Source organism: Stegodyphus dumicola, chromosome 5, assembly GCF_044657685.1.
Source record: "Stegodyphus dumicola isolate Sdum_Otavi_A_Nest chromosome 5, ASM4465768v1".
Classification (NCBI taxonomy): Eukaryota; Metazoa; Arthropoda; class Arachnida; order Araneae; family Eresidae; genus Stegodyphus; species Stegodyphus dumicola.
In genome coordinates, this window is record NC_140772.1 from 189,117,221 (window position 1) to 189,131,238 (window position 14,018).

Below are 14,018 nucleotides of genomic sequence, written 5' to 3' on the forward strand. Positions count from 1 at the left end.
AGTTTTCTTGCATAAACAGCTACTAGACCTACTTGAAAGTCTGTTATCGACTTATTGCTATGAATAGAAAATGAATGCAACAGGGTAAGAGTGTAAAAAAACCCTTTTATTTAACTCAATTATATACAGACAGCACAATCTTTCTAATTACAAATCCACCATCCACTTGTGACAATAAAACTAAAAATAATAGTAAGCTAAACTATATTTCTAAAGATATGCTAATGGTTCAAATCTACGCAGATTAATTTAATCCAGCAGGTTGGCTCAGAAACCTATACTGGCATGATATTAAACTTTCGTAGCAAGAATGCGAAGCCGCGTTTCAGAATTCAAATAGCTGGTAGGAACAACATTGTGCACACTGAATAGTGAAACACGCTCTGACTAACCTTTTTACTTCTTCAGTTTAATACACTCTTGTTCAAGAATTTTTGCATTCTGGCAAGGAAATGAGAGAGAAACAAGAGATGACAGAAAAGGCTAACAAACTAAAATACGTATTAGCAAAACTTATATATACCTCCCACAGTATTACTGTTGATAACTTCAGATTTCAAAGATTAGGTAAACAATCAATCAGGCTCTCTAAAACATTTTGATTTTGCTCCTCTTTATGTATGTCATTGGTCTCTTTGTAATGGCTCCATTAGGAGCTGCACAGTTCAAATTCTATAGGCATTCGAAATGTTAATTCATACTTAGAATGGCAGCTGCAGAAAAGGGATGAATGTCAAATAAGCAAAGAGTTTGGAAATTTTAGCCAAAATCTAGGACTTTCAAGGATTAAAAGTTGTCTACCCCTCAGAACAAACATTATATTTTTAAAGACCATGTACACCCTGGCTTAATAACAGTTGATCTGTTTATATGTTAGATGTTCTCTATGTGAGAGTTTTTTGGGGCAGTAACATTAATGTGACCACTACCTACTTTCAGCATAAACCTGAAGTAACCAGTTGCAGAAGCCAGGTGGCACGATAAGCAGTGGATGATATACAAAGGGTGCTGCTGGAGGAAAGCAAAATATATTGCAATTGTTGGTGTAATGCAAAAATGGAGCAATTTATTTGATGCCCAAAAGGATCTAATCATCAAAAGGCAAAAAACATTGGCTGTAGGGACAAGGGCTAACGCTTTTACGAAATGGCAAATTTTGCAAACTGTTTGAGTGCCACTGTGGTTAAAGTTTACATAGCAAAAAGACAATATCCAAAATCCAATGTGGTGTACCTTGTGCTTTAGATGATGATACAGATGAACAACACCTGTAGAGATGCATTTGTGTAAATAGATGAGCAACCGCTAAGTAACTGACCATCCAGATAAACCAGGAGGACGGCAGCAGTACGTTAACAAAAGTTCAGTGAATGTTGCTGCGTACAAAGGTCCAAAGCAGATTCCTGGTCAAGGCACCTATGCTGACTGCTGTTCATAGGTGACGAAGGTTGGAATTTGCATGCCAGTATCACAACTGGATGTCCACTGAATAGTGACAGGTGGCTTTTTCTAATAAGTAACAGTTTATGCTCCATTGGATAGATGGTGTTGGCATATACGACATGAAACATCTGAAAGCAAACACCCTACAACAACTGCCAGCAAGGCAGTGTAACATGTCATACAGCTCACAGTGTACATACATGGTTCAAAAAGCACCAGGATGAGTTTACCACACTCATCTGGCCACCAAACTTTCTGGACTTAAGCCTAATTGAGGATCTGTTGAACCACCTTAATTTACTTGTTCACAGCATGTATCTTAAACCACACAAACTAGTGCAGCCACGACACTGGAATCGGCATCCTACAGATTCCTAACTTCAGTGACTCTCTTCCCGCATATCTTGCAGTGGTCAGCGCTGTGAAAGGTGATTATTCTGGCTTTTGACATGTATTTGCATTAATGTGATTGGATTGTATCCACTCTCTAGTCCATTTTAAACTCATAAGCTGAAGCTCAACAGATGTGTCTGATGCAATGGCATGGATAATGGAATTCACCATGGTAAGATGATAACAGCAGAAGAAAACAACAATATACCCCTTCCCAAAATGCAAGGAGTGATGTCTGGTGAGTTTGAAGGCCAGGACAAGATCACATAGATGGCCAGCAATATATATGCTAACTGGCCATTTCTGAAATAACTTTGAATATATATTTATATTTAAAGCTATAGAGTAATAAACTAGTTAGCCTTTACGTCGCAAATTATTTCCAAATACAAAATAATTCCTTTCTTTTATTCTTGTATTTGTGAGTATGGCACAAAATGATTGTGCTCAGGTATAATGCTGAAAGAGATAAATTTTCATATACTATTTTTATGATTGTTAAACAAGGCTAATAGAAGAATGTAATTTTTCTTGTAGAAAAAATTACAGTTCCTATCAGAAAAGTAAAATTTTCTTGCTTAAAATTTTACATTAACAGAGGTTTTATATGGAAAAAATGCGTGCTTGTAATTTATGATTAATTTAAAAAAAAAAAAAAAAAAAAAAAAAACCTCAAACGATTTTCTTTTTTCCCCCGTCCAATAGACTTAAACTTTTAACTTTTTGTTTGCTGCCAATATCAACATTTACATGTTCAATTACCATATTTTGATCTTACTTGCTTCTAATAAGCATGTGATAACTAGGCTTTTCATAATATAGATTATATGAAAAAAGGACAAAATGAACGTTATTTGATATTTTTACAGCTTAAATATCTTGCCATGTTTGCATGCAATTTTAAACTGCACAACGTAGGGGGGAAAACATACTCTTATCAATATTTCAATTACAAATTTGGAGAATTAACATGTTCCCAACACTTTTAAAGAAATCTTTAAACCACCTTTTGCAGAGCATTAAATACATATAAAGAATAAGAAGCATGTCTTATATATTTGGATGGCTTCATTATCATCAGAAAAAGTTTTGAAGAGCATTAGGAAGGTGCTTCAAATTTGAAGGAAGCCAATCTAAAGGTAAAAGCTGCCAAATGTAAGTTGTTCAGATAGGAAGTGAATTTGCCATGTCATCTCTGACGAAGGTATGTGTCTATTCAAAAAACCTGTCACCAGTTAAAGATTGGAGACATCCCAAAAATTTCCATTGATGGAAACATTTTGTGTTTTGCACCTAATACAGGAGATTTGTAAAGGATTTTTCTTCCATCACTAGACCCCTTAACAAACTGACACAGAACACGCAAAAGTTCTTGTGGACTTCAGAATGTGAGGATGCATTTAACAAAATGATGAAGGGTTTAACATCTGTGATAAATTTGATGTATGCTCAGCTCAGAAAACCATTTATTCTCGATATAGATACGAGCAACGAGAGTGTTGGTGCTCTTTTGTAGAAATAAATGGTCAAGAACATAACGTAGAATTCTGGAGCAAGTGTTTATCTAAGCTGCAGAGGAATTATGATAGTTTGAATAGAGTTGACCAGAATAGAGTTGCTCGCCATAGAAGCCGTGAAACATTGCCACCATTACATCTATAGCAGAAAATTGCTGCTCCACAAAGGCCATGCATCCTTGACTTGGCTATTAAATTTCAAGAATCCTGAATGCCAAATAGCCAGATGGGTACAGAGACTCCAGGAATACGACGTGACTATGCATCCCCATAGGAAAGAAATATCACAGAGGAACACTGATGCCCTTCCCAGAAAGCTGCCAGTATTGTTCCAGAATCAAAACAAAATACAAACTGGTGAATCCGCTCACATAGTCAGGTTACAGCTTCAACATAAGCTTTTCGAGACCCATGTAGTGATGAAGTTATAAAAGAGTAGTTGGAAGATGGCAACATTAAACCCATAATTGATATAATAGGGTCTGTGGTGATCCACGGTTTGAAAATGGTTTCTGAATCAGAAGAGATTTGTGCACTAACCTAGTGCTTCGCATTAGAGAGTAAAGAACATCTATGATATAAAAATATACTTTTATTTACACAGCGAAAACGCGCAGCAACATTATTAACGAAAGCTCATTCTCCTAATAACATACTTCTTTTTACACTCCGCTTGAGCATGCGCAATGACAATTACCAAAGGAGCTTGGCAGATACTGCCATCTGTTGGATAAACTATTCGCTACAGGGTCTTTAAATAGGAAACATACCTGGCAGAATATTTTGATCTGTAGTTCTACGGCAAAACAATGTTGGACTCTCTGGGACTCGCTTCATGTTCAAAACAACATCTTGTAGGAGGAGTTTGAATCAGATGATGTAAAACTATTCCAATACAACTGATACTTTGGAGATCCCGGATGTAAATAAAGAATTATATAACAGTCCAACAGAAGGCCATTTTGAAATAATGAAGGTTTTGCATTGAGTTTGAGAGTGCTTCTACTGGCATAATGCAAGGACTGACATATAGTAAGGGTGTCAATCTTGCAATGGCTGTGTAAGCCGGAAAGTACTGAAGAAATGCAACCAAGGGCGGGTGTAACATTACAGTGTAGGACCACCTTTTGAATGCATCGCCTTTGATATCCTGGGAGCTCAACCACAATCTGCTGATGGTAGCAAATACATCATCTTTGGCATTCATTGCTTTACAAAGTGGCCTGAAGCATATCCTAACTCTGATCAAGCACCTGTCATGGTATCAGAGGTTATAATACAGCATTTGATTTCCAGTTTTGGAATGCCTCTTTAATTAGCCTTTTTAGTATCTCTTAGTTTGATCGAGGAAGAAATTTTATCATGGGTTCTCTGAAGAAATTCTTAAGGAATTCTCTGGAGTACTCAGCATAAACAGAACCCAAACAATGCCTCTACATCTGTGATCATACGCATTGTAGAGAGGTTTAATCGAATCATCCATAATAATATCTGAAAGATGGTTTCCTGAAATCAACAGAACTGGAAGCAAAAGCTACGTCTGTTCTTATCGACTTATTACATTGCTGTCCAGAGACTACCAACTATTCCCCATCCCAGATGCTCTTTAGTCAGGACCTTCGCCTGCCTATTGGTCTGTTGTTTGGTTGCCCTCCAGATATGCCTTCATTGCCTGAGAATTACATTTCAAGATCTCCAGGTACGGTTTGAAGTGATGCAAAATTTTGCATGAGAGCAAGTCAGCTTTGCAACAGGGAAGATGAAGATCCCATATAGCACAAGAGCTATATGACATCGATTCTACAAAGGTGACCGCGCAGCAGCACCACAGATCCGGGGTTCAATCCCCGCGCTGGGCAAGGTCAACTCAGCCTTTCATCCCTTGATTTCCATCCCTGGGGTCGATAAATTGAATACCAAGTTTGCTTGAGGACTAAACACTGGGGGTTCTGCGACAAGCTGACCACTTGTTCGGGGCATATGCTCACGCATCGCTGGGCCCACGGTCAAGAAAGCAGATTTCGGAGCATTGCTGGCTAGGGCCACTGAATTTAGTTTAGTTTAAATGACTGTCTCACTAAATTGGTGAGATATTGCCAAGCTGGTGTTGGATTTGGCAACTAATTTTTCTTGACAGCCAGGATAAAACTATATAATCTCAGAGAAAGCATCAGTTTTCAGTTCAGCATCAACTTTGGGAATATTGCTCTTTAGATGTACTTTGCATTAGGTTGTGTTAAACATTCTTAGTAGTTTGAGATGCAACTATAGATTGGGCTCTGTGATACTGAGAAGAACTGTACAAGTATTTTTGTTAAAAGTTTCAGGAGTGTAGTGTTTCTTTGGGTAGAATAAATTTTATCAAGCTATCATGCATAATGCGAGCATTCAATCTATTACTAACCTGTATGCATGCATAATAATATCTAAAAGATAATACCTTTTATTGTGACGACATTGAATATCTTAATTCATAATTTTAAACAAGATAATTACAGTTAAAAAGCAGAATCTCAGAACACCTTTTTAGGGAAAAGAAAAATGCTACTATAATCATGTTAAAATTAATTTCGTTTCTCTAATTTTTTATAAGTCTAAATGATGAAATTAATTGAAACAATTTTTCTTCAGTTTTAATCCATTGACACAAACAGTGAAATTCTGCGGTTAATAGCATGATCATCAAGAGAGAATACATATAAACAGTTCACAAAAAAAGGAAATGATTTCCGCATTAAATGAAAATGGAATGGAAACCCAATTTTTAAAGTATCTTTTCGAGGTGTGCATGGATATCGTCTAAGTAATCTGTGCAACAGCTGTGGGCTTGTTCATGTCTCCATTATTGATGTCTGTGCATGCACATAGAGGTGACTCTATTAGATTTTCCTATAAATAAATGCGAAAAATAAGTAAGTTTCAAATAATACAGTTATTTCAAGTAGGAAAATAGATTTTGGGCTTAGGCAGAAAATAGTTATACAGTCAAAAGTCTTTAATCCGGACTCGTTGCGATTTCAACAATTCCGGATTATATATCATCAGTTTAAATCTGGTAAGATGGCATGCAGAAATTATAAAATTAAAAATATGAAACTGCAATTTATGAAATAAAGAGCAATTATGACCTAAAGGGTATCAAAATTTACAAAAAAAAGCTTAATATTTATTTGTTTACTTTATTAAACATTTCTTTCAACGCCCGCATGCATAAAGCATACATTACGCATAGTCGAAATTAGAAAATCACAACCAAAAAACTATTTGATGTGTATTCATGATATTTATAATGACAAGGAATTTAATTTAAATCATATCAAAGACGGAATAAATCGAGATGAAATACTCTTTTTAGTAAGGAATTATGAGCTGAATAAAATAAAAACATCTGCCTTGAAGATAAGGATAGTGCTGACAGATCAACTTCCAGTTCATTGCGCGCCGCGACGTCCCCCCCCCCCACACACACACAGAGAGCAGCGTGAAATTGATAAACAGTTTTCGGAATGGTTAGAGAAACAAAGGATATGCCTTTGTCCATTTTTTGTAGCAATTCCACTTTTTGTTTGATGGACGTCGAAACATGCTTTCGCTTTGTAGATCCTTTGGCAGCTGCAGAATCGGAAATTCTTTTTGACATAGTCGAAAGTTCAAGCTTACTTTTATAAAATTGCTCTAACAGTCTGCAAAAAATAATAAGCCGGATCCAATTAGAAGATTAAAAAACAACGCAATCTGCAACATTAACTGAAATAGATAATTAGATAATTTTAGCTTAGCTTATACCATCTGTTATACATTAAACAAGCATGCATAAATGCATATGCGCATGCGTAAAAGTATTATGCACAGAAAGTTTGTAGCTTTGATGTCCGGATTATAGATCATTCCAGATTGTGGACATCCGGATTAAAGACTTGAATGCATTAGAGAACTTTAAAGAAATCTTTTATATTATACATGTAAATGTGAAAGTATTATAGTGTTCTAATTAAATAGTTGAAATGAGGAAAGCATCACTTTACTTCAGATAATCTAAAAGATATGTATTTTCTGTTTTGGAAATGGGAAATATAATTTGATTTCTAATGTATTCTTTATTCACTTGCTTATTTTTCAGTATCCACATGCTTCAGCTTTTCAAAAGAATTGTCAACTTCTGCGATCTGTGCATGCAATTAGAGCTGCATTTCAAGAAAAGCATGTAAAGATTATAAGAATGAAGCAAGAGGTATTGATTTTTCCCCCCTTTTCTTCTTCTCTGTTTGTTTTTATTATTATTATTATTATTATTATTATTATTTATTTATTTATTTATTATTATTATTATTTTTTATTTATTTATTTTTTATTTATTTAACTAAAGTGCATGTGGAGTATATGTTTTTTATGAATTTGTTGCTTTTTTATATAAATATTAATAACACTCTAAAGTGTTTATTTGTGCTCATTATATCTTCCAATTGTTACTATCTTTAAGTGCTTAAAATGTTCCCTTGATTCTTTAATGTAGAGTTTAAAGAATATTTTTTTATTTAAAAATATTGGATTTGTATTGTGTTTTCTAACTCATTATAAAAGCTGTAGCTGTTGATTAACCCTTAGCCTGTCGAGGGATTTTCTACGAATACCTTTAAAAACTTCACTAATTTTAGCCCTTAAAATGTCAGGAAAATAATCCTAAACCTCTGAAAAATGCCAGCTATTGCTATTGTTAGTTCTTTTCCCTCCCAGAACACTTGATCAAGGGTTCCGACTGTAAGTGAGATGGATTACTACCTTAAATATTAGTACCCGTAGATGTGAGCTGTCAAGAAAGTTTCAAAAGACTCGTTTCTCCATGATGACCATCTGAAATGCTGCAGGGTACACGTACGAATACTATCTTAAAAGTTTTCTTTCCTCTTATTTTGAAACAACTTGGCTTTAAAATTTACCCGCTGTTTTTTTAATTATTATAAATGGTTAATCTAAATTACCTAAATCTCTGGGTCATTAATTATCATATGAATTTCAATGCAGATTGGTGAAACTGCTTTTAATAAAATCCATATTAAAAATATCTGGTGCAATATTCATTCTTTTCTGTGAGATTCCTGAAACATTTGGAAAGCAATATTTATAGTTCGATTCCATTTGATACTATTTCTGATTTTCTGTGTTTTTGTCATAAATTAAAAATCTTTAAATCTTTCAACATTTTCCTATATTCTTCATTTACATGCAGATATTATTTTTTTTAAATAATGCCTTTTATTTATGGATATTTATTAGATTTTATAGATATTTATAGATAGATATTTTGTACATATTTAGCATAATATTTTGTATAATTATTCTGAAAAACATCTGTTTTATTATTTCTGCCAAATTTAATCAATTTAACTTGATGTGGCTTTTAAACTTGCTCTTTAAATTAACTCTAGTTAAATATTAAGGAGATTTCAAAATTTTAACTTTTCAGGCGTATTTAATGCTGAAATTTACTTAGTTTTTAAAATGGATGTTATTTTCTGGAAAGATTTCGTTTTTTGAATGAACAATATATACGTAAAAATGTATACAAATCTGCTTTTTTTAAGTAAAGTTAAATATTCAGCGAGATAAAATTTAGTAACTGTATGTCTGAAATTCAAGGGCGAAAAAATATTAGAAACTCAATATAGCAGAGAGTGGTTACTTGCATGCATGAGAATAAATAATACACAACATACCTGTTGGGAGTTTGGAACACAAGTGAAGTTTTATTGGAGTGCATAGTTATAGAAGAATATAAAAAACAGTGGCACCATCTATGGGCCAAGAACATATTTAAAGCTAACCTTTTTTACACTCCCACTTTAGGTTTAAATATCATCCTAATTAAATACAATGAGAAATTACATCAGCACACTTACATATAATAAAACATTAAATTACATTGGTCTTCAGTTTAAACCCATCATTTTTGCACACATTTCATGTTTTGCACTGTTTACATTTTTTGTCAAAAAGTCTGCAATCATATCATTAGTAGTCTTATATTGTATGTCAATGTGCTGAAGTTTCACAGCTTCTCGCACGAAATGATGTTGTATATCAATATGCTTTGATCTACCATGATACGCACTATTTTTGCTGAGATTAATAGCACTGTTGTTATCGTAGTATAATAATACTGGCTTTGCAGTAATAATCCCAAGTTCTTTAACAATTTTGTTGAGCCATATGGCTTCTTTAGTAGCTGCAGAAAGAGCCATATATTTGGCTTCTGTTGTACTAGTTGCAATGGTAGGTTGACGCTTACTACACCATGACACTGCACCACCTCCGATGAGGAAAACATATCCAGTGGTTGATCCTCGATCCCCAGCATCACCTCCATAGTTTGAGTCGCTGTAACCAAGGACATCAGCACTACAGTCCTTTGAAAAAGACAATGTAGCATCTGTAGTGGCTCGAAGATACCGCATGATGCGCTTGACAGCATTCCAGTGAACCCTTGCCGGATTATTGGAGAACTGGCTAAGGAAATTCACAGCATAAGTTATATTTGGCCGTGTTGCTTGAGCTGCATAAAGAAGACTCCCAATGGCAGCCTGATAAGGAACAGGTAGCTTTTGTTCCTCACTAGTTGGTATCTGCAGTTTAGATAACACTTGATTTTGGTCTAATGGTGTTTTTACACCATGAGATTCATGCATATTATATTTGCAAAGCATACTCTCTACATACTGAGTTTGACTAAGGCTAATGGACCCTTTAGTTATATCTCGTTCAATTTTAATTCCTAAGCAATAATTTGCTGGTCCCAAGTCTTTCATTTCAAATTTTTCTTTAAGTTGTTGTTTTACCCAATTTTTAAGTTCTATGTTATTACTAAAAATGAGTAAGCCATCAACATAAATAGTAACAATAACAAGATCTTTATTTTCATTTATTTTAATATAGACACAACTATCAAAAGAACTTTGCCTCAGTCCCATTTCTATTAAACCCTTTTCTAACAGTTGGTACCATAGTCTACCACTCTGCTTTAAACCATCTAATGCTTTGTTTAATTTTAGGACCTTTCCCTTTAAGTTTTGCTTGTAAAATTCACTGAAACCGTCTGGAATTTTCATATAAATGTCTTCATTTAAAGTTCCCTGTACAAAAGCCATTACAGCATCCATTTGGTCAATTTCCCAATCATATATAGCTGCGTAAGCTAATAAAACTCTTAATGTTACGTATCGGACAACTGGTGCAAATGTTTCAGTATAATCTATTCCCTCAATCTGAGAATAGCCCTTAGCAACTAAACGTGTTTTATATCTTTCAATCTTGCCTACTGAATTACATTTAATTTTGAAAACCCATTTACAATCTACAATGTTCTTATCATAAGGTTTATCTGTTATTTCCCATTTGTTTTTAATATGGCCTAATATAGTCTCACATATAGAATTCTTCCAATGGTTTGCATCATTGCCCCTTAATGCTTCATCAATGGTTTTCGGTTCAAAATACACACCATTTGTTGTTGCTGCCAAAGCTTTAACAAAGCACATACAATCTAAATTTGGCATTAGCATTTCTGGCATCCCATGTGTGTCAAAGTCCTGATAACTCTTTGGAAATCTAAGTTTTCTGTTTCTAGTCAATGTAGGTAGCTCATCAACTACACTACTGTTATCATGGCTATCATTTTGAGCAGTATTATGTTCATCGTGATTAGAATTAATACTAGTATTAACTAATTCATGATCAGACTGAGTATTATCATTAACCATCCCTTCCATTTCACCGTTCTGATCATCAGCTATTGCATTCTCAGTATCTGAAAATATCGTAATCACGCTCCCACTGAATGAGGATTCATCATAGAATTTTGGCATATTACTTGCCCTTTTGTAGTACATTTCATTTTCCAAAAATTGTACATCTCGTGCATTTATTATTTCATAAGTTTTGGGATCTATTAACCGATAGCCTTTTCTATCTTGACAGTACCCAACAAGCATTAATTCCTTTGCTTTTATATCCCACTTTTTCCGTTTTGGTTTTGGAATGTGAGCAAATGCACGACATCCAAACACTCTCAAGTATTCTAAATTTGGCTTATCCCCATACCATTTTTCATAAGAGGTCATACCTGCAACTGCAATAGTTGAAGATAGATTTTTACAGTGATTTGCAGTCTGCACTGCTTCAGCCCAATAATTTTGATCAAGGTGAGCATCCAGCAACATTGATCGTGCTCGCTTTACAAGAGTTCTGTTACTACTTTCAGCTACACCCATTTGCTCTGGTGTAAATGGAATAGATTTTTGATGCTGAATTCCATTTGATGCTAAATAGTTATCCATCTCATTGTTTACATACTCAGTACCATTATTTGAGTGTAAGATTTTGATTGCTTTGCCAGTTTGCCTTTCAACAAATGCTTGAAATATTTTGAATTTTTCAAAGACTTCAGATTTATTTTTCAAAAAATAAAAAAAGTCATTCGCGACAAATCATCAATAAAACTAATAAAGTAGCGAGAACCACCAATTGATATAACATTTATAGGCCCACACAGGTCACTGTGTACTATGCCTAATAACTCTTTTGCACGCTTAGCTTTTCCCTTGGGAAATGGTTGTCTATGCATTTTGCCTTTAATGCATGACACACAATTTAACAATTTTCTGTTAAATGTAAAACCTTCGACCATATCTTTTAATCTGGTCATTCCTCCTTCACTTAAATGGCCCACTCTTTTATGTAATAATTCTTTTGAAATATTTTTAGCGGTAATTAAAGCCCACTCATTACATAAATCAAGAGAATACAAATTATTTCCCATATCTGTTCCAGTAGCAACTAAATTTTTACCATCATACACAAAACATCTTTCGCTTGTAAAAGTACTAACCATTCCAAATATTTTATTTAAATACTTAATGGACAGCAAATTGGCTGTTAACTTTGGAACGTGTAAAACATTACTAAAAGTTACAGACTCCCTTTTTTTATTTCTAGATAAGAGGAAAGTTATTTTACCCTTACCCTCTACTTCTATTACTGAACTTCCTGTTTTTATTTGATGAATACTAGCATCCTGATAATCATCTAATAATTCTTTATGTGGAGTCATGTGGTAAGAAGCACAAGAATCCATGTACCAAATATTTGGATCTGGATTAGAATTAGCTACACTAATTTCCACTACATAAGCTTCTTCCCCTTTTTCATGTTTTAATCCAACATTAGACATTTTGTTAAACTTGTTTTCATTATATCTACCCTTTTTGAGAGGTGACTTCTGACAATCGGAGCTTTTGTGGCCAAACAAATTGCATTTAAAACATTTTCCTTTAAAGTACCTTTTGCCTCCAATATTTTTATTAACAAATGCATATTCCTTACTTTCATTGACTAAAGGGTTTTGAATCTTTGGCTAACAAGCGATTTTTAACATTGTCAACTGTTATTGCCTCACCACAATTTTTCAAAGCCATTATAAGAGGTTCAAACATATCAGGTAAATTAGCTAAAATTATTCCTGCAATTAATTCTTCATCATGTTTAACACCAGTAAATTTTAACTGCTGATAAGCTGAAATGGCCCTATGTAAATAGTCAGGCATATCCTTATAATCAGTATAACGGGTATTCACTAATGTTTTAATTATTGAAACCTTTCTCGTGATTGCCTTATCCTCATATGTTTCAGCTAATACTTTCCAAGCTTCCTTTTCACTTATTAAATCCCTTATATCATTAAAAATAATTTCACTAACCCCTTCAACTATATATAACAGAGCTTTGGTATCCTTTACTGGATCTTCTTTTGTACCCTCTACATAAGCCCATAAATCTAATTTAATAAGATGCATTTTCATGGAAAATTTCCAATCCATGTAATTTTCCCTTCCACTCAATTGTTTGTGACTAAATGAACTTTCTCCCCTTGGCATTTTTCCTTTTTTTAACTGTAATCAACAAGAGACAAAAATTATAATTTGAGATAAATTCAAATAAATTTTCTATTGAATTAATTTTATTCTCAAAGAAACATTTGCCCAAATAATTAACAGTCAAAAATATTTGTACTAGTTAAGCTTTTGCAACCATGTGCTTTGGCTAACCCTAACATAACCATGTGGCCAATTTTGGTTAAAGTAATTCTAAAAAAATTTACAAATAGAATTAAATAAACAAACTAACTTAACTAGTCATTAGATTATTTATCCTCATTTCTTAATCTGGCCTGGGCCCATAACCTATTAGAAACTCAATATAGCAGAGAGTGGTTACTTGCATGCATGAGAATAAATAATACACAACATACCTGTTGGGAGTTTGGAATACAAGTGAAGTTTTATTGGAGTGCATAGTTATAGAAGAATATAAAAAACTATCTATTTCGCCATCTATGGGCCAAGAACATATTTAAAGCTTACCTTTTTTACAAAAAAAGATTTTTATGATTATACGTGGATAGCTGTTTTGAAAATGGGTTTCAAATGTGACTTATTTTTCATCTGATTTATGGAAACAAAAAATTAAGTGATTTCAGGAAATAGCATAAACATTTTTTTAAAATATCTTGTCGATCTCAAAGAATGTGCCCTTAGTATAAATAAATAATAATAATGCCTTTGTTTCTGCTTTTTCTTAAGCAATAATTTCGAGATTTTTTAATACTAACATTAC

General features: G+C 33.7%; 1 protein-coding gene across 3 annotated transcripts in view; it reads left to right on the top strand.

Moving 5' to 3' along the window:
* Positions 1-14,018, top strand: part of LOC118206101 (uncharacterized) — a 279,989-nt gene that overhangs the window by 233,646 nt on the left and 32,325 nt on the right. For all 3 annotated transcript variants that reach the window (XM_085817487.1, XM_085817486.1, XM_085817488.1), the window contains one exon: positions 7,474-7,584. In XM_085817487.1, coding sequence (XP_085673613.1) covers positions 7,474-7,584 — 111 coding nt within the window. The remainder of the gene's footprint in view (positions 1-7,473; positions 7,585-14,018) is intronic.